The sequence below is a fragment of the Leptidea sinapis genome, chromosome 40, assembly GCF_905404315.1.
Source record: "Leptidea sinapis chromosome 40, ilLepSina1.1, whole genome shotgun sequence".
NCBI classification, from domain to species: Eukaryota; Metazoa; Arthropoda; class Insecta; order Lepidoptera; family Pieridae; genus Leptidea; species Leptidea sinapis.
Window position 1 is genome coordinate 628,494 of NC_066304.1, and position 22,491 is coordinate 650,984.

At 38.1% G+C, this 22,491-nt stretch overlaps 2 protein-coding genes across 2 annotated transcripts in view; both read right to left on the reverse strand.

Annotated features, from left to right (window-relative positions):
- The window catches only part of LOC126976306 (tRNA (adenine(37)-N6)-methyltransferase), a 62,576-nt gene that overhangs the window by 7,259 nt on the left and 32,826 nt on the right, over nucleotides 1-22,491 (reverse strand). The gene's annotated exons all lie outside the window — the stretch shown is intronic.
- Nucleotides 5,140-12,880, reverse strand: LOC126976313 (proteasome subunit alpha type-5). Its single transcript, XM_050824595.1, has 5 exons — nucleotides 12,746-12,880; nucleotides 12,399-12,655; nucleotides 11,507-11,685; nucleotides 8,651-8,763; nucleotides 5,140-6,460 (listed from the first exon to the last, which is right to left on the reverse strand). The coding sequence occupies exons 2-5, from the start codon at nucleotides 12,653-12,655 to the stop codon at nucleotides 6,278-6,280; spliced, it is 732 nt and encodes a 243-aa protein (XP_050680552.1). The 5' UTR covers nucleotides 12,746-12,880; the 3' UTR covers nucleotides 5,140-6,277.

Here is a 22,491-nt window from a genome sequence, read left to right on the forward strand (position 1 = left end):
TTCGAGAAGTCTTGCAAAGTATTTCTGGAACTGGACTCACTCCATTGCAGTTCTGGGTTGGCGGCTATCATCTACAATGGTCAGACATCATCAAAACAGGAAATGCGTACGAGACGTAGATGATCCGCAAAAACACCAGCATACCACGCAGTAGGATATCTGACATTCCACAACCACGCTTTTTTTTATGAAAATACGGGACGAGACGAGCAGGACATTTAGCTGATGGAAATTGGTACGCCCTTCCCATTACAATGCAGTGCCGCTCAAGATTATTGAAAAATCAAAAATTCTGAGCGGCACTACAACTGCGCTCGTCACCTTGAGACATAAGTTGTCAAGTCTCATTTGGCCAGTAATTTCACGGCGCCCTTCAGACCGAAACACAGTTACGCTAACACATTACTGCTTCACGGCAGAAATAGGCGCCGTTGTGGTACCTATAGTCTAGCCAGCATCCTGTGCAAAGGAGCCAGCCTCCCACTGGTAATGACGCACGGAATGGAAAACACCTGTTGCCTCGCACTATGCCACTATAAGGAATCAATCATTGGTCATTTCAGCTAAATCGATCCCTTAAAAGCGTGTCTCGAGATACCGTCTCCACGGCCGTACTCACACATTATTTTATTTTATTTATTGGGGTCAACAAACAGTGATACATTAGATCTCTTACTAACTAAAATACATTATAAGATGATGCTTAATGTTGACACATTACCAGCACCGTAACACATAAGTTACAAAAATTGAGAAAGTTAAACATTACAAGGTTAAAATTTATTAGATAGTACAAAAAAATAATGTAAAAGTGCAACAAATTATACATTTTAAAGAATAAAAAGGGTATTAGTTATGATATACATGCTTTTATGGGAACCTTTTGGCTATATATTCATGTAGGAACATCAGATATTTCTTAGTACAGCACTACACAATACAATGGGAGGCTCCTTTGCACAGGATGCCGGCTAGATTATAGGTATGAGGTAGTAATGTGTAAGCATTATTGTGTTTCGGTCTGATTCTGAAGGGTGCCGTAGCTAGTGAAATTACTGGGCAAATGAGACTTAACATTCTTATGTCTCAAGGCGACGAGCGCAATTGTAGTGCCGCTTACAGTTTGGGTTTTTCAAGAATCCTGAGCGGCACTGCATTGTAATGGGCAGGGTGTATCAATTACTATCAACTGAACGTTCTGCTCGTCTCGTCCCTTATTGCCATTTAAATAACCTTCCTTTAATATTTATGATGTTATGAGGCTATCTCTATTCTCCTATAAATCAATCTGAACTCAATTTAATTTTGCACACTAGTAGTCAAAAGTAGAGAGTGTAGGATATAGGGTACAACACTAGAAACCATAGACTTCATATATATTAGCGTATACACTTGAGAGGCCGTTTATGCGTGACCAACGTTGATATATGCGTGCAATATTGCAGCCCTATATGGAGTTCTGTTCTCTCCAGTTCCAGCTTCTTTCCCTTTGACCACACACAAAGAGCGACTTGAATCATGGACAATCAAGTCATTTTCGATCGGCTTGATTCTTGGCGTTGCGTAGAGATCTTGTGGTTGATACCAGCAGCCGAATTACGCATTACACATTCCACAACCACGCGTCCTACCAGTGGGAGACTGCTATGCCCAGGATGCCGGCTAGATGGGTACCACAACGGCGCCTATTTCTGCCGTGAAGCAGTGATGTGTGACTCAAACTGTTAACTTCGATCTTGATCTGCCTGATTTTTGCACACGATGAGAATCGTCCTTAAATATATAAATTTTAAATATGCTACCCGCAAGCGCCACAGGTCACGCAACATCGAAAACGTAGTTTGGTACTCAAATTAAAACTCCTAAATAAGACTTCTTAGAGTGCCGTATCACAGCATTGAAAGCTCAAATCAGAAAAGTAAGGCGTCTTATAATATCTCATATAGGCAACGGTTGATGGAGCATTATTAATGTTCGAATCCAAAAAAAAACACTGACAATTCGCTCATTATGAAATGTGGTTAAGGGCATACTGCCAAAGCTAAAAACTAATTCGGTATTTGTTTTAATGTCCCTTACAATTACTCCCGAAGGTTATAATCGAACCCCACAACTGCCCGACGGAAAGCGCAAATTATTGAATAGCTCATATCCAGAAATATAAATTATGAAGAACATATGATAAAAGCTCAGTTACCAGAAATCTTAAAAAGAGAAAAATTTAATTATCAAACTTTTGCTGGGGACAAGTTGGCTGCGGAAAATATTTATTTTATGTTTGGTAACTATTATCAATTAAAGACATTGTAAATATATATATTTATGTTTTATGTATTGTTAATCAAAATAAGTTTATTACAAAACTACCTAGAAAAATGTTGATAATCTCTGAATTGTCATTTTGACAATGACATTTCTTTGTTTACATTTTAGAGCTCGAATTACACATATATATATATATATATATGAATACCATTTATTTATTTACAAAAAAAAATCTCGGTCTTGTCAAACTTGTTTAGCCGTTGAGAAAATGGAATTGACTCGAGCAAATTCTAGAGCGATAATATATGACTTTCGAAGTGGTTTAACACAAAAACAGTGTGTTGACCGGATGATTTCTGCATTTGGTGACGAAGCTCCATCCAAAACCACAATTTATCGCTGGTTTGCTGAATTTCAACGTGGACGTGTCAAGCTCAGTGATGATCCCCGGTCGTCCAAAAACTGCAGTCACCAAAGAAAACATTGATGCTGTGCGTAAGCTGATTGAAGAAGATCGACATGTGACATACCGCGAAATTCAGGCAACTTTAGACATTGGCATGAGTCAAATACAATTAATCTTGCATGAAGAATTAGGTGTAAAAAAGTTGTTTTCCCGATGGATACCGCATTTGCTCTATGAAGAGCAAAAAGCGGCTCGCGTTACTTGGTGCGTCAGAACTCTCGAAAGATTCCACACAGGATCCTGAAATGCTGTATACAACATCGTATCAGGTATCCTGGATATAAGCGTACGAACCCGAAACAAAAAACCAGTCACGAGTATGGGTGTTCGAAAATGAGTTAAAGCCAACAAAAATTGTTCGTTCGCGGAGTGTTGCAAAAAAAAATGGTGGCCACGTTTGTCTCCAAAACCGGCCATGTTGCGACTATTCCTCTTGAGGGACAACGAACGGTTAATGCAGAATGGTATGCTAGCATTTGTTTGCCACAGGTCGTTTCTGAACTCCGTAAAGAGAACTGCAACCGCCGCATCATCCTCCATCACAACAATGCGAGTTCACACATCGCGCACAGAACAAAAGAGTTTTTAGAGCAAGAAAACATAGAATTATTAGACCATCCGCCGTACAGCCCCGACCTAAGCCCTAATGATTTCTTTACTTTCCCTAAAATAAAGAATAAATTGCGTGGTCAGAGATTTTCATCACCTGAAGAAGCTGTGGACGCCTACAAAACGGCCATTTTGGAGACTCCAACTTCCGAATGGAATGGTTGCTTCCATGATTGGTTCCATTGTATGGAAAAATGTGTCAAATTTCGCGGAGAATACTTCGAAAAGCAATAAATACATTTTTAAATAGTAATGTTGTGTCACTTCCTTGATTCCCGAAATTTTCAGTGCCGCCCTCGTATGGCAGAGTAAAAATATCATTACAATTTACACCAGATGTATGTCTATCGTTTCCAATATTCTCTGATTAGCAGAAAACGAAATTTATATAATAAAGAGAAATTTTAGATGCCGAAGATTGACTAAGTCACACCTTTTAAAGAAATACCTTCTTTAGCTACAAGCTAATTAAATTCATTTTAATCGTGTAGCGACATAGCCAAATAAAGAGAAGAGAAGTAAAAGGGAGAAAACAAAGAGTGACGACTTGCATCGACGTGGCAGCCGCGAATGACAGCTCTGCGATGTCCCCTTAGGGGCTTTGTTGAGACCTGCTGCTATGGGCGTGCGTTGTTTTAAACGTTTGTACGTAGTTTCTCCGCGTATGACACAGGCGAGACGTCGTAAACCACGAAATTCATGTGACCATAGATATATAGAAATCCACCAGTTAAGTCCGCTCGCAAGTCACACAATGCGTCCTCCTCGCCATATCCAAAGATTAGGAAAATGGCTATCGAGCCATCGCCTAACATTAACACAAATATGTGCAGGACTTCCGTTTTGCTGGTATATCATGTTTTGCTTTATAGCAAAAGCCTTGTTTCGATGTTACATCTATGACTTTGAATTGAAAGTTAAAGTGAAAATTGAAAGGCTAAAAACCCTGATAACTCAAAAATGGTTCACTTTTGCATATGGGGGTTAAAATTATCACAAATAGTCACCCCTATCACGTTCTAACAGGAATAGGTACGTCGAATTCATATCTTACAACACAAATTCTTTCGACCTTACAAATAATTTTGGTATAAAGTTATAACTGAGAAGATTATGCAAATTTTTTACAATTAATAGAAATTTTGCTTAATTCATTTATTTAAGTTCCTGTATCCCCATGCTGGGGCAGAGGGCATCCACAGTGCATTTCCATCGCCGACCGCGGTCCTGAGCATCTTTCTTGATTTCACTCCAGGCCTTTCCGATGTCTTTCGGTTCGTTTGACATTTTGCTTATAATTTGTTTAATCAGATGTACCTACCTATAAAATGTCACTCGTTTATTTGCAAGGCTGCTTGACATTCGGAAATCTTCAGAATTATCATTGTTTTGACAGTGTTGTCAGAGATATAGTCAACATTTGGCATATTCTTCGAAGTATATTATTTATAACAATTTTATTTGTAAGGCCACTTATGTTTGAGAAGGCTTCTACTCTGAGCAAATAATGAAGCCATGACTGTAATAGAAGGAGCACTCGATATGCGATGACTCGCTCGAGGAAGGATTGTGTTCATATCTAAAGCGCGGAGTAACACACACCTGGGTTTGCTCGCATTCACCTAGCCGTCGTATCGCTGTGATAACATCACAGTGTGGCGGCACGTTATGAGTGTATATAGATGATATTATAATATCACTCACGTCACCCACCATCAGAAATCCTCACAACTTTCAGCTACTTATGTCTACTATTTGATATACGAAAACTAAAATACATCTAAAATAATACAAAACAATACAAAGTATACTTTAATTATATCATGATACTTATTTTAAGGTTCACAATCTCTCACCACCCATATAATATTACAAATAAATTATCCTCAATTCTTAGTGCATCATTGTTGTTTCATTCAGGTATTTATATTGTCTCCATGTCTAAAGATAAGAGTTTAAACTCAAAATGGGGAAAATGTAGGCAATAATTTGCAAAATATTGCAAATGTGATATTTGAGCTATTTATGGTGCAAGTAGCCAGACCACTTTAGGACCTTTAACAGTATATAATATACCAATAACCCAACATAAAATAAAGAAAAGAAAACATCAAAAGGGAACAGAACCCTTTGTATGTACATGTACGTCCAAATCGAACTTGACAAGAATTGTATAACATACATACAGCAATGATAAAGAAGGTATAAAATTGTAGCAACTTAGCGAAACTCTTGGGTCAATTAATAGTTTCTTTAGAATCAGGACAGTATGTTATTATTTAAGGCCCGTAGTGGTGAGAATTATTCAAAAATTTAATAATCCTTCCACATTACTAATTAAAACTAAAACAACAGCTACAGTTACTGTTACTAAGAACAATTTACTTGTAATATTACTTCTAACAACAGTGTACAGATGGGCTTCATTACTATTATGTGAAGAAAAATACAAACAGTACTTTTTGAAAAACAAAGTTGCCACCTACCCAATACTTTTTTCATAGAAAACCAATTCGAAATGGCTCAAAACCATGATAAAATCATCTCAATCAGTCACAAAATGAGCTGGGATGTTAATGTACAAGGATACCACTTTTACATTAAACAGGTGTTTGATTTTTGATAGAATCTCTGAATTCAATGGAAAATTCGGGAATCCAAAAGAAAATGACTCTTAGATTTGAAGTTAAATTATCGAATACTATTTTGGTTAAGCCCAACATTGACAAATGAACAACATCCCATGTACAAAGTCTTTATAAAATATTACCAACAGTTCCACTTTGGGAATGGTACTACAATGATTGACCAATGTATTACAGAGAAAAATACATGTATTTGGAGCAAAAACTAAAACATCAAAATTTATAAATGCACTTAATTCTTCCTTTAATAAAAAAAAAACTAATTACACCCATCTGTACAAATAGAAAATACTTAAGGTATATCTTTTATAACCTCAGCCAGCTGTTCCCGAGTGTACATGTGGAATAGAGAGTCCGGAGTCATAGTGACCACCTCAACATTGTTCTCTGATAGTTTCTCCTCCATTACTTGTTTTAGGATTGTAAGAGATGACTTGATCGCTTCCTTTAATGTCATAGACTTGTGATACACCTCCTGAAAAATTAAAAAGTATATTTTATAAAAATCATCAGCCGAAAGACACCTTCGCCAAAGATCTCCACGACGAAAAGTCCTGCGCTGCCATCATCCAACGTATTCCGGCGATCTTGACCATATCATCTTGTGGGGGGCTTACCAACACTGTGTCTTCCAGTATGTGGTCGTTATTTGAGGACTTAATATAAAAAAAAAATACTTTTCTGTTACTTTTTTAATTTTTAAGAAATTTAGAGGAAATTATTACTGTAAAAACTTCATCAAACAAAAATATTACTGCAATTAGAAGTCTAAACAATTTTGTTATTTTTAAAGTGAATGATGAACTTCGAGGTATATCTTCCTCGCATCTGGGTTTAATTAAATTGAAGCCACAATCTGAGAGTTGTACAACACATACCGAGATTTAATTTCAGTTATAAATTTAATTTAATTAATCCCAGAAGTAAGGGATATCACTTTAAAAATAACAAAATTGTTTAGATTTGAAAGTGTGGCATCTCAAATCAATTTCCTAATATGCAATTGTAAAGGGGTTTGAGCAGGTTATCAACTGTAAAGTAGATCCTGTAGATGAAGCCACAACCTGAGAGTTGAACAACACATACCAAGATTTATGAACAATATGCGCGCTCAGACTGAACCCGAGAGGTCGCAGGGTTCGAGTCCCGCATCGTTCATAAAACTTTCAGAACAATAATAAAATGTGTCATTATATTTCATTTGTCATAATTTTTTTATGAAAATAAGGGACGAGACGAGCAAGACGTTCAGCTGATGGTAATTGATACGCCCTAACCATTACAATGTAGTGCCGCTCACGATTCTTGAAAAACCCAAAAACTCTGAGCGGCACTACAATTTCGCTCGTCACATTGAGACTTAAAGTGTCTCATTTGCCCAGTAATTTCTCTAGCTACGGCGCTCTTCAGACCGAAACACCGTAATGTTTACAAATAAATGCTTTAAGGCAGAAATAGGCGCCGTTGTGATACCCATAATCTAGCCGGCTTCCTGTGCAAAGGAGCCTCCCATTGGTACTACTTACTTTAGTACAATAAAAGCTCTTTTTCGCGGGGTAGGTATGTGTAAGTATGAAGCGAATACAGAAACCGTTAAATATGAAATGATAATATTTTATATGTGGTTATAGAGGATTCGTTCCTAGGTGACAAAATAAAGAACTAATATATAAAAAATCAATTTTATTGAATTTTTAGACCATATTGATTAATTATTATCTTTAGGCTAAGGTAATGTTTTAAAGAATTTTGTAATATTTTCTTGCTTGGCAAGTTTTAAAGCTAACCGACTTCAAAATGGAGAAGGTTATCAATTAGATCGGTATTTTTTTTTATGTATGTACACCGATTACTCTGAGATTATTATCCGATATGTATATAGAATATGTACCGATATACCGATAAGTTCCACGAATAAAGCTGAAAAATCTTTAGCTGCCAATATAGGAATTGGGTCGCATTTTGTTGATCCGCTAAAAGTGAAAAAGCGAATGAAGGAAGCACGAATATGAAGCTCTTACACATGTACAACTTTGTAATACTGAGAGAATTGACTGTACAACTATGGATAATCAATGGATTATAAATCAAAAATCACTTTATTACTTTCGTCACGCAAATGACACTTATGAAAAAATTAACTTTACTTATTGAATTTACGGCAACTTCGTAAAGGGTTGAGCTAATGAGAAGAAGTGGCAAGAAACTGATTGCCACTCTTTTAAATCAACATTTACATTTTCATCCTTTTACAAATCATTTCAATTACAATACTATATTATGTAAAGTGATTAGCGATTATAAAAAAAATAATAACTTTAATTTTAAGAATCTGAAACATAGTTTTTGGTAACAGGATTATCCTGCCACCACGAGTAGCACCCGTTAACGAGCATGACGCCTGGGCCAGCCATCGCCCACCTCGACCATATTTTATGGAAGGGAACGACCCGTTCCACGTCGCCGCCACAAGTAGTGACATTTAAGCGAGCATGACGAAACTTATCACGAGAACTCAACCAAATAAACAGACTCATATATATTTTTTTTATTTAGGAATTTGTGACATGATTTAGGTAGATTTTTTACTAAATCAATAATTTTAAATAATAATAACTTATTGTGAAATAATGAAGCATAAGCAGCAGATATCTTTAAGCTTTACCTTTAAGCTCTGCTGTGCCCCCTCGCTGCCAGATCCAATAGCTTTAGCATCATACTGCACAAATGTTCCGCTTGGATCCATATGGAAGAGCTGAGGTCCTTTCTCATCAATACCTGCCAAGTTATACCAAAAAGTATAAGTAAACTCAAAATATACAATGCTTAAATTTTTTAAGGAAATTTAATAAAGTTTTGACTATGCTCACATAACTTCCTTCAAGAGGGTATCCCATAATAGAATTGGATTTTTATAAAATTGTTAATTTAGGTGTTATTTTGCGAAAATCCTCCTGAGGATGCCTCGTGTGGAGGCGAAACGGGTGTCGAATTGATATTTATTAGAAATATTTAAAGAATTGGATTTAAGCTAATCTTTTAATGAAGTTAATCATAAAGCTTGATTTATAGGTACCACAGTTTTTTATATGACAATAAGGGACAAGACAGCCAGTATGTTCTGCTGATGGTAATTGATATGCAATGTCCATTATAATGCAGTGCCACTCAGTATTCTTGAAAAACCCAAATACTCTGAAAGGCGCCACAATTGCGTCATCCTGAGACATGAGATGTTAAGTATTATTTGCCCAGTGATTTCAATAGCTATGGCGCCCTTTAGACTGAAAACCAGTGAGGAAAGCTACACCCGAAATCCAAAGATTGTGTGTGAAGTTGATCAGCTCGCACAGGGCTTAAAAGCTCTTGAACACAAGGTATTTTCACGTAAAATAGGCGCATAGTAAACATCAAGTTACTTGATCATCATCTTCAGGTAGAAAGCAAGGTTTATTTTTTTCTATAATGTATGAGAGTGTCCAACTCATGAACATAATTAAGTCTAAGTGATCTTATAAAGGGGTTAGGGTTAACACTTATATAATGGCCATTATAATATATACTATCTTTTTTACATATGTATATCATTACATATTAACAACCCATATAGTCCAGAGCTACAGGTTGAGCTACAGGTCCCGGGTTCAAGTCCCGGTAGGGGCAGACATTTTTATTATGAATATTTGTTTTCAAGTGATGGATGTTTATATGTATTTATTTATGTATATTGTAACAAGGAGTTCTTATCCGCACATAAGTTATGCGGTTGACCAAAAGGATTCAATATATTATTAAAAATAGGTTGAAGTGACATAAAGAAGAACACAATCGAAAAGATCATGAAGTGAGATAAGAACAGTCGGCCCCCCGGCCTAAAATAATGTTTAACAATCCTATGTGTGAGGGAAGACTTATGTGCTACAATATAAAGTATTAAATATATTGTTGTCTTGCACCCATAGCACAGGCTACACCAAGATAATTTGTATTAAGTATCAATAAAAGTTGATTCATTTAGAATTCTTTTTGATGTCATTTCTTATATACTAGATACTACTACCGCATCGGAAACAAATGGCGCATTGAGAGAGAAGAAGTGGCGCAAGACACTCTCGCAGCATTCTTTTTTTGCACTCTTTTGAATAAAAATATACAATATTGTACTGTTATTGCTATAAAATAATCATAATCTAGTCCCAGGCTGTTTGATCACTTAGATATTCAGCTGTGGAGTAGTAGAATATACGACAGAGCCATTTTTTTTTAACATTTATAGATTTATGTGACAATTTTTGTGAACATATATTAAATCTCTTAAAATCAGCTTAAAATAATAGGGTGTATTATTATTGCCACTATAACAATAAATAAAAATTGCAATTTTTTTTTTGACTTATTGTCATATAGTTAATCTCCTACTCTTAACACTTTGGTGGACAGTCACGCTCACAGGCGTCTATGTAGATAAAAGTGATACAGCAGTACGCCTGTCGACGTCTGAGTTTTTACTTGCATAAAATCAGTACGCCAAACGACGACTGATTTTCCATACTATCATAAAGAACGCCATCTTGTACTGTCACCACAGGTATAATTAAGACTTTAGTACTGTCACAACACAATTTCCAAAAAATCGCCAAATAAAGCACCTCCACGCTCACATTCACGTTTTTTATGGTCCTCTCCCTACGTACACTACGCTCATGGGCGTCATAGTTTCATACGATGAGTCGAGTAGCGCGACGCTGCGGTGTTCCGACATGTCGCTATATGATTTCGCAATTTTTATCTAAAAAGTAACTACTGTTTATTTTCAATGAAATTTTATTGTTTTATGTATACCAAATACTAATTAAAGTCTAGTTTCAAATCTAAACAACGTATTTACGTTGATAATGTTTGTAGTGAGCTCGATTTTGTTGTACTAAATTTGTAACTAAATTTATTGCAAATATCTCGAGACTCGCATGAAAAATAACAAAAATCAAGTGAAGACCCATTTGCTGGTGATGGAGAGTACGTATCTGACAATCAGTATCAAACATCCCTTGCCGGATCCACAAATTCAGACAATAAATCTCTTGCCTCATATACAAGATGTATACGCTAGACTAGAGCTGCTATATCATCTGGTGTGTCAACATGCTCTTCGTCTAGTTATGCAGAAGTCGATGGTGACAAATCTTCATATTCTGACTAGTCTCAACTCAATGAACATCAGGAAATTATATAAAACTACGGATAAAAGCGTGTACGTCTATGGCCGTTGTGTCATATCATATATTTTTTAAATATGTGTTATGACACTACGCCCGTGGGCAATGTATGAAAATAAGTAGTGTCTCAGTAGCCGCAACCACTAACACAATACTGTCCACCAACATGTTAATTCTGCATACAAAAGAATATAAAAAGGATATTCTTATACCTTGCATGATAGTATGGAAACCTATATTCTTAAAATCAAACTTACTTGCAGCTTTTATTATTTTAGAGACATATGGAAAAGATTTAAACTGACCAGCAAACATCACTGCAACACCAAATGGTCTTGACATAGCTGTGCCACTGTCATCATCACTGTCACCAAACTGAATAGCTAAGTTGGAGACAGCCTGTGCACATGATTCCACAGTCATCTTCTCATTGTACACAAACCAATGGTTCTGGCACTCCACTCGAGCTCTTTCAATTAGGGTCCTGGAATATGCATTTATAACTTCAACAAACCACACTTCTTTTTATGACAATAAAGGATGAGACAAGCAGGCTTTTCAGCTGATGGTAATTGATATGCCCTGCCCATTATAATGCAATGCCACTCAGTATTATTGAAAAACCCAAAAATTCTAAGTGGCACTATTATTGCACTCATCACCTTGAGACATAAGATGTTAAGTCTCATTTGCTCAGTAATTTCACTAGGTATGGCACCCTTCAGACTGAAACACAGTAATGTTTACACATTACAGTAGAAAAGGTGCCATTGTGGTACCTATAATTCCATAATCCTTTGCAAATGAGCATCACACTGGCAAGATTTAGAAGAATAACTCAATAGAAGGTAAAGAGGAACACTTGAGTGAATTGAATTACAGGAGCATTGCCAGCCTTTAACATGGACAAGAGATTGAAATCATCTAATATTCCCATCTACCTAAATAGTTGAGGGAGGAAGCAAAGTGTTGTAGCATGTGAAGTAAAAGTTATACAACTCTACAAAAAATTGTGTGGGGCAGCACTGTCTATCTATAGTTTTCTCACACTAGTGTCTGTACACTGGATTTTTTTTATACATGCTAATCTCTGGAACTACTAGGCGGACTTGCAGGAATACCATCAGCATATTATTTACTTATTATAATATTTACAAATCTTTAGTTTCTACGAGCAGTCGTTATATCTAAAGGTACCTGGAATCAGCCATCAGTCCAGAAACAGCACAAGCTACATGACGATCAACTTCAACAATCTTTTCAATAGTTGTTGGTTCCATAAGTGGAGAAGTTATTCGTTTTTCTACAGCCAGTACAACTCCTTCCGAAGTGCAAATGCCAATAGCCGTTGAGCCCAACTTAATAGCTTCAATAGCATATTCTACTTGAAACAGTCTACCTTCAGGACTGAAGGTGTTAACACCGCGGTCATACTCCGAACGAGTTAAAAACATCTACAAAAACAGCCGGTAAAGGTTATTTCAGAAAAATGTTGTACACAATATATTATAAGTTCAGTTTGTAATAAACATATTAATACTTACATTTATAGCTTTATCGGTTTGTTTCAATTAAAAACAAAACTTTTACTTGGAAAGAAAAAATTCGTGAGTAATCAAAAATCGGTTCGAATTGAATGACTGAAATGAATTTAGTGATTACCTACTGAATAATGTCAAGTCATGACAAATGACAATCTAGTTAAGTTTTATATGTTTAGAGCATTGGTAACAAGACCATCAGCTCAAACAAAAAAGAAGAATATTTATCTGGTTTCAATATACTCAATTACAAGAAAAAAACCTCTTAAGGCTCTTAAGGCCTCTTAATTTTTGGAGTCATAATGCAATGAACTGATATTGACAATATTTCTCTATTGTTACAAACTTTTACTTTATAATAAAAAATACGCTTTTTTAAATAAGAAATATTATATCGTATCAATGATATTATAGTTTAAAAAGAGGTAGATATGTCATTAGCGCGCCAAAAATGAATCGCCTAAAGGGAGACAATTGGTCCCTTTGGTCGCAGTCGCACTCTCGATACGAAAACGGTACGCACGCGTTTGCTGTTGACAGAATTGCTTACAATTTGATATAGGTACAACATTAAATGCCGTCTTGTGTTATGGGAACATGCACTAATTACGAAAGTAAAAAAAATTCATAGAATTACATACCACAGTTAAGAAATCATGAATTATAAAATTTCATTTGATTTCATTATTTATCTAACAAGAGAAATATGTCGCCATGACAACGCCGATCGCCGCCAAGCCGATCATAGGTTACCGTACAGATATGACGAAATATTGATGCTGTCTGTTGCGGGATGATTGAGGTAATTACATCTGAGGAAATGATGTAAAAAGGCGTTGTTGCGGTGAATGTAATTGGAAATGCATAATTTTTAATAAACAAGTGCGTATATAGGCAGCTGAACTATCAAACTACAAAAACAAGTTTAAGAGTAGGTAGCGGACGTAGAAAGTGCTATATGTTTACCTAATTTTTTCACTATCCCATTCGGTATATCCTTTCCTAACTGCAGAAGAATCAATGGATCATTTTCTTCTTCTCCCATCATATTATTGTAATACACCCCCAACAAAAAGACATTCATAAATAATATAAGATACAAAAAATAATAATTGTAAACTTAAAACATTTTAGGAGCCATTGTTAGTAAAATTGTCAAAAGCGTCGCACCCATACTGTAAATACTTTTCGGTTTTGTTTTGTTTGTTTTTTATTATTTTATGTACAAATAACTGATATCATTAATGTGGCTATATATTGTAATCAATATTAATTTAAAAATTCATAAAATCAATGACACTTTATTTACCTAATTTCAATGCAGTTTTACTACTTTACAAATTTTACTACATGAAGTCATGAATGAATAGTATTTTAGGCATAAATAACGGTACACGATAAAAAATCATATCTGATGAATTGTTCTGTATTGTTTTATTCAAATATGAAGCAATTAGCAAATTAGATTTATCCCTTTTTCGCTTGCGATAATTGCATTTACTATCCTTCTTTGACGTGTAAGTAATTGTAATGTATGTGCTATTGCAATGTTATATTATTCATGTGTGCGTTAGTGTATCATTTTCAAACACCAAATGTTGTCTAGGTAACCTATCTATACTTTTAAATATCTTTGTATCGTATGACAAACCGAAAAGCAACAACAGTACCTAATTGAATAAGTTATTTATTTTATGATATATTTTGCTATTGAATATTAATGAATAAGTTTAGTAAGCAATTGAATAAATAATAATATTCTTATTAAAGATCTCAACGAGAATCATGATAAACATATCAATGTTAAGGTTCTATTAATATAACATATTCATTAAACTAACTTCAAAATTGGTACCTTGTTAAATCAGTTTAAAGGCCGGAACGCATTAGCGCGGCGCTGCACTAAGCGTCAAAATATTATTTCAATCATTTTGTATGGAGCATGTCGCACTAGAGCGTCGCTGCACTGCGCGTCGCGGCAGAGTTGCCTCCGAGAGAATATTTTGACGCGCAGTGCAGCGACGCTCAGTGCGACACAGCAGGCGGCGCGTCGCTTCAGTATGCATACTGTTAATTGTTGTCTATAGAATTTTATCTTATAATTTAAAATAAAATAATTTAATTATTAATTTTATTAGTTTAATTTAATTATTATTTTATTCATATATATTGGATGCATACCCTTACAAACCAATTTATTTTGTATATTACAGCCATTGTAAAATATTATATTGATTGAAAAAATTGTCCGTTGTATTTCTTGTATGTTCTTGTAAGCTCTACTTTTTCCGAATATTATAGATTCAGTAAATTAAATGAACAATTTATAATGACGATACAAAAGCGCTTAGTTGAAGCCTAATTGAATAAAAAGTTTATTTATCTTTGATTTTTTTTTCTCTTCCATTAATGATTTCTTCTTTTGCACACAATAAAGAAATAATGACCAAATTCTCGTCACTATCGCTCATCTTAATAATTGTAATGTTGCTCGCACGCGAATTGCTACAGAAATGCCGCGAGCTGCCGCTTACTGCAGTTGTAGTGCGGTAGGTGTAAATATAAAATGGCTTTGTTAAAAAAAGCAACAGGAAGCTGAAAATTTCAATTGTTGTGTATGGAAAAAACTTCCCTTAAATAAATATTTTTCTTAATTTAACCATAACATTTGCAACTCGATTCATATTACATTTAAACTGCCACATTGACTTATATATTTATACAACACACACACTCACAAATACACTCATAATTTATACAGAGGTTGATTTGCAAGAGATTGAGAGGCATTGTAATCGTTATTAGTTTGCCCTCTTTACTATGTATCCCACTGACTTAAGCGATGAGACAATCGAAATGATAAACACCCTCACAAATGCATTTCGATCCTTACTCCCCCACGGGGAATCATGAAGCCGCAAAACCTCGCCGACCAGCTGAGCGCCCCGTGTATCCTTCCTACGGGGCTTGATCACTGGGGACGAGCGGGGGCGCCTAAGAAGCCTAAATAAGATTAATTAAGGAAAAATGGAAGGAGAAACGTCATGGGGGACGATGTTGGGCGGGGGTATCGTCAATGAATTTCTGACCTTGGTTGACGCAACCCCGATGCTGGGTTTGGCGAATGAATGAATGGCGATGAATGGTTTAGAGGTATATCAATACAGCGACCCTCTAAGCAAGGCCAGTGGACTATCCTTCTCGAGGTTGCCGCCCGTTTTTTGGCCAAGAGCCTCCATAGAGTCATCAAATAATTTATACTAAGGTAATTGGCAGAACAGAAACCTCTGGCCGCCCTCCCCCAACCTACCCACACAATCTTTTCCTCCTTCACCTCACCTCGCGTGATCGAGAGGTCGAGGGCTCAGTAACATCAATGAGTAAGGAACTTGCGATCACCCAGGTGTTTGTGCCGTGCGTGGATACCCGTAAGGAATCCTGGTGGTTGAGCGGATAGCGGTCGGTCAGTTACCTGCTTGATGCAACACACCTCTTTGGCCCTGATCTTCCTCTCAAACGGGCGGTCGGGGACTCAGCTGAGCCATTCTCGATCAATCGGCTGTGGCTTCCCGTCAGAGGGCTGCCGGCGAGTGACCCAAATCCATGTGGGTGCCTATGGCCCGGTCGCGGATGTTGAGGTGAGCGCGGGAGGATCTCTTCCTCACGTATGCGGCTTCTACATTACTCGGCCGTCAGTCATCAGGTATTTACGGTGAGGGTTACTATATCCTCGCAGTAGTCCTGGCGGACATGTACATCAAGGTGCATGACGTCCCCTACTGAGGCTCCAAGGCGGGTGGGGCACTGACGAGGATGAATCTTAATAAATCTCTACCCATGGACCAAAAGAGAAACTTCGACCAAAACAAACGAGGTGCTCCCTCGGGAGCGCTTAGCCAATCCGTCCAGAATACGGCTGCTCCCACAGCGCCGAAAGAGTCTTCCTTGCTGGATCTTTCCACCCTAAAGAAAGCCATACCGGCAACTACCTTCACGGACGATGCCTTGACGCATCAGGAAGGGAGATGCCAAGCCTACATACAAGGCACCTAGCAGGACCGCACGAAACCGCACGCGAGCTGAGGCTAGGAAAGCGAGAATAAAAGCCGCTAAAAGCAACCCCCCCAAACCCAAAGAGGTTCAGGTAGACAGCGCTACTGGAGATAAAGGCAAGTCCGCAGGACAGCCGACTATCGAACCAGTAGCAGGCGGTAGTAAGCCCCAAAAAAGGCCACGAGGGAAACGCGCTGGCCGAAATGTTCAAGAGAGGGCGGAAGCTCGTGCTGCTTCCGGGCAAGGTCCACACCTACCCAAGGGCAGCAAAAGAGCTCGCCCGGATGACACTCTGTCACCCCGCGAGGACGTTAAGCGTACGCGAACGAAGCCGCGGCCTACTCCCAAAAAGGGCTCCGTAAATTACGCCGACTTGTGTAAATCTAACGATTTACTAGTCGCGATCATGAATGAGCCCTTCAGGGACATAAAAGCCGAGCAAGCCCAGGCGATACAGTCGGAAATAGAGGGTGCGATAGACGCAGAAGTCTGCGCCGCCACCTCTTCCACTGATCCCTTCAGGCTGCCCAGCTTCAGAGGCAGTGCCAACCATGGTGAGGGTACTCTCAAGCTTTGGTGCGAGGACACTTACACCGTGGAATGGCTTAAGAAGACTGTCTCCAAAATCACTTCGCCACTTCCACACACCAGACTCGTGGTCAAACGCCAAGCCGACATCCCCAGGAAAGTCAAGCCGACCATGATCATCCCAAGGTTTTCCAAGGACGAAAATCTTGGCATGCTGCAGACCAGATTCGCCGAGCAGAATTATCATAGAGGTCTTACTCATAGAAGAAGAAATTAGTGACTTTTGGTTACTATGACTACAAAGCAGTCATGAAAGTTATTGCGTTGTTATGCTTATAAAAAAGTTGTAATTAATTTATAAAATTGTTTTCTTATATTAAATAATGGTGAATGCACTGATTTGCTCATAGTCTACTGCTGCTACTCTGCTTTATCTCATATAACAGGTTTGGGCCCAGAAACGGGAATAAAAGAGAAAAATGAGTAATCACGTGCACATAGAACAATTGAAAAAAGAAAACTACGATACATGGAGGATCCATGCAAAAGCTGTACTATTAAAACTTGGCCTTTAGAGCTATGTTTCAAATAAAATTAAGAGACCAACGCGAGAAGGTGATTCATTGAATGACTATATGGAAAAAGATGAGTTAGCATTAGCCGAGCTATTTCTCATAATGTCACCGGGCGCATTAAAACAAGTTAAAAATTGTCAAACAAGTAAAGATGTCTGGGATACGCTAGAAAGCATATATTATAGCAAAGGTCCTGCAAGAGAAGCAAGCCTATTAAAAGAGTTGATATTGAAGAAGATGAAAGATGGTGATAATATTGTCAATCACTTGAATAAATTTATGGATATCGTCGATAAACTAGCAGATATGGACATACCAATTAATAAAGATCTTCTTAGTATTATGATGCTTTACAGCTTACCTCAATGTTTTGAAAATTTTATAAAGATAATTGAAGAAGCTGAGGCAAGAAAAAATATAGCTAGTACAAGTGAACAAAACTCTGAACAAGAGGCGCTGTATAGTAGACAACGTGACAAAAATAAAAACTTTATTGTTAAATGTTTTAAATGCAAAAAGAAAGGACACAAAGCTCATGAATGCTGGTCAAAAGTGGACCGAGTTAATAAAAATAATGCAAGTCTATGTTGCTTAGAAGAAACATGCCTAAATACGTCTGATAATAAATGAGAAAGAGATAAGAAAAAAATAAGAAATGGTGTCTTGACAGCGGATGTACGTCACATATGAGTCATGAATTGAAAAGATTAATTAATATGGACAGAGCTGATAACAAAACGTTAGGGTTAGCATCAGAAAACTGTCTTGCACAAATCGAAGGACGAGGTCCAGCAAAACTTTACACCTATAAAATACCAAATCTGAAACTAACTGAAGCCTTGTACGTACCATCGCTGACTACAAATCTAATGTCAGTTGGAAAAATAACAGACAAAGGTGGTTTTATTTAAACAAAAAAATGCTATCGTGATGCGAAACAATAAAATTCTGTTAAAAGCAGAGAGACATTCAGACGGTTTGTACTACGTTAAAGAAAACATAGAAGAGAAAGCTAATTACTGCGAAGCAAGCAAAATGCAGCAATGGCATAGAAAGTTAGCACATCTAAATGAAGGACAAATGAGAATAGCACTTGATAAGAAAATTATGGATGTCTTAGAATTCAATAAAAGTGACACAGTCAAAGACTGTGAAGTCTGTGCTAAAGGCAAAGCAACAAAACTACCGTTTAATGCACCTAAAAATGAGCAACTTACAAATGAAAGATTAGAAATTGTGCATACTGATGTATGTGGTCCCATGAGGCAGCCATCGAAAGGGGGTTCCAACTACTTCATCACATTTACAGATGATTATTCAAGATATACAAGAGTATATACAATGAAAACTAAGGATGAAACTCTATCAAAATTTAAGGAATTCAAAAATGAGGCTGAAAGATTTACCAAAAAGAAGATAGTATGCTTACAAAGTGACAATCGGACAGAATATATTAACAATAATTTTGACAAATATTTGAAGGAGAATGGCATCAAAAGGAGACTTTCCGCACCATACACGCCAGAACAGAATGGCTTAGCAGAAAGAAAAAATAGGACATTGCTTGATAAAGCTAGATGTATGTTGATAGACGCCAATATGAAACAAGTTTTTTGGGCTGAAGCTATTAATACAGCTAACTACTTGGCAAACCGTAGTCCTTGCACAAGTATTGATAACGCGACTCCATTTGAAAAATGGGTAAAGAGAGTTCCGTCAGTGGACATTTTCACATAATAAAGATTTGAAAGAACATGAAATTGATGAAACTGCCCAGGAATTGAACAATGATGAAATATTTGATGACGCAAATACAGAAACAGATGAAATAGTACCGACTAGTTCTACTGATAAAAGACAGAGAAAACCACCAGCATGGCATCAAGATTATGAGATGGATGCTGAACAATCATACCTCTGTGAAATAGACGAGAACATGGATGAATGGGAAGATGCAATTATAAGCGAGATTGAATCTCATCTTAAAAATAATACTATGAAAATTGTACGACAGGAACGAAAGCAAAAATTTGATTGATAGTAAAATGATTTTAATATATAAATATAATGCAATGGGAGAAATAGATAGACGAAAAGCACGACTTGTGGCGCGTGGGTTTAATCAGAAAGAAGGAATTGATTACACTTACTATGACTACAAAGCAGTCATGAAAGTTATTACGTTGTCATGCTTATAAAAAGTTGTAATTAATTTATAAAATTGTTTTCTTATATTAAATAATGGTGAATGCACGAATTTGCTCATAGTCTACTGCTGATACTCTGCTCTATCTCATATAACAAGAATCCGTGGTACAACTTCCGCACTTGGAGCTTGTACCACATCCCAGAACCGGACGAAAATGGCAGGGTGCGTATAGTCCTTGGGATACCTGAGGCAGATGTAGCTGAGCTTAAAAAGCGAGATCGCAGGGTCTCGTACAAATGTGGCTCAGTGTACGTAAATTTCCCCGAAGAGGAGGGTAAAGGCAGCGAAGCACCGAAACCAAACCCGGACGTGGCAGCGCAGCCGAAAGTACCAACCTCGACCGCACCTGAGGCGGCGCCCGACAACCGCATGGATGTCGTGCCGGAAGGAGGGCAGCAGCCCTCAGGTGCAGCCCCTGACGCTACACATCAGAAGAGGACCGACGGTGTCTCCATGACCGCCACTTGTAAAGAGGTTCGGACTCCCATAGACACCAAATCGCGTTCCATAGACTGGTGGCAGCAAGGGGCCGGGGAAGAGGATCAGACAAAGGAGCTAGAGGATAGTCTACTGCACAGCGATGGCAGCCCGGACCGATCCACCTCCACTCCTTAAACTCATACAAATCAACCTCCAGCACAGCTACACCGCGACGGCTAACCTGCGACGTTTGCTGGAGGGAAACACCGAGACCATAGCCCTAATCCAGGAGCCGCGGATTAGGAAAGGCAATATATGTGGTCTCAACAACATCGGAGGCAAACTTTTAACTGCTACCGAAGGTTAACCACGTTCATGTTTTTATACTCCACGACATGTAACGACCACCATTATAAATGAGCTATGTTCCAGAGATCTAACCGCTGTGAAGCTCCAGGCAGATGACCGCCTAGGCCTAACAGACGTGGTCATAGCGTCGGTCTATTTGCCGGGGGAAGAGGAGGTACCAACACCGGAGCTCACCGCGCTAGTCAGCTACTGCGAGACAGAGAGGCTGGAACTCATCATCTCCGCTGACTCCAACGCACATCACACCATCTGGGGCAGCCAAAATACCAATAAAAGAGGTGAGGACTTACTTACATACCTTTTCTCAACTAACCTTAACATACTTAACAGGGGCTCCGAGCCTACCTACGTTACGGCGCGAGCCCAAACTATAATCGACCTAACACTGGCAACCGACCATGTCTCTTCTCTCGTCAATGACTGGCACGTGTCAGACGAACCTTCATGCTCGGTTCATAGATGGATTAGGTTCAACCTTCGCTTAAACATCAAACCTGCCCTGCCAAGGCGGAACCCGTGTAAAACGGACCGCACCAAATACGACAGAATGGTGAGAAATGAGCTTATGGCTATTTCCCTACCAGACGATTATAACGGTACCGCAGGTATAGAAACTCATGTAACTAACATAACTCAAACACTTATCAACAGCTATGAACAGACGTGTCCTCTTACTTCGACAAAGCCCAACTCAATCGACAAAAGTTTGTGGTGGGGTCCAGAGTTAGATAGGCTGCGCTGCAAAGTAAGGAAGCTGTTCAACAGAGCCAAAAATACCCGGGCACCAGACGTTAAAGAACGAGAGGTAAAAGTGGTATTTATCCCTAAGCCCGGCAAAAGTGATTACACAAATCCCAAATCGTACAGGCCAATCAGTCTCACATCATTTTTGTTGAAGACTCTAGAGAGACTCTGCGATAGGGATATTAGGGGAAATGCCCTGATACAAAAACCGCTACTTGACAACCAACACGCCTATACTCAGGGCAGATCAACCGAATCCGCACTCTAATGCGTAACATCTCTCGCAATGAAAGGATTATCACGTAAACAATCAACCTTAGGTGCTTTTATTGATATCGAAGGCACCTTCGACAAAACCTCTTTCACTAGCATAGGCCGAGCGCTAGCCGCTCATGATGTAGATCCTACAATTGCCGGGTGGATAGACAGCATGTTGAGGCATTGGGCGATACGATTCACTGTGAACACCAGTACTAGATGTGTGGTGGCAACGGGCTGCCTACAAGGAGGGGTACTCTCGCCGCTGCTCTGGAACCTTGTGGTAGATGAGCTCATCACAAGGCTAAACAAAAAGAAACTGTACACGGTGGGCTATGCTGACGACCTCGCCATTCTAATAACAGGACCAGTCGAGAGCATCTTATGTAGCCTCATGAGATCTGCTATTAAGATTTTGGAAAAATGGTGCGCGCAACACAACCTTACAGCTAATCCGTCAAAGACGGAACTAATACTATTCACTAACAAACGCAGCCTTGGTAATCTAACATTACCAAAGCTGTTCAACACCGAACTAAGCCTTACTAAAGAAGTTAAATACCTGGGGGTTATACTGGATAGTAAGTTGCTTT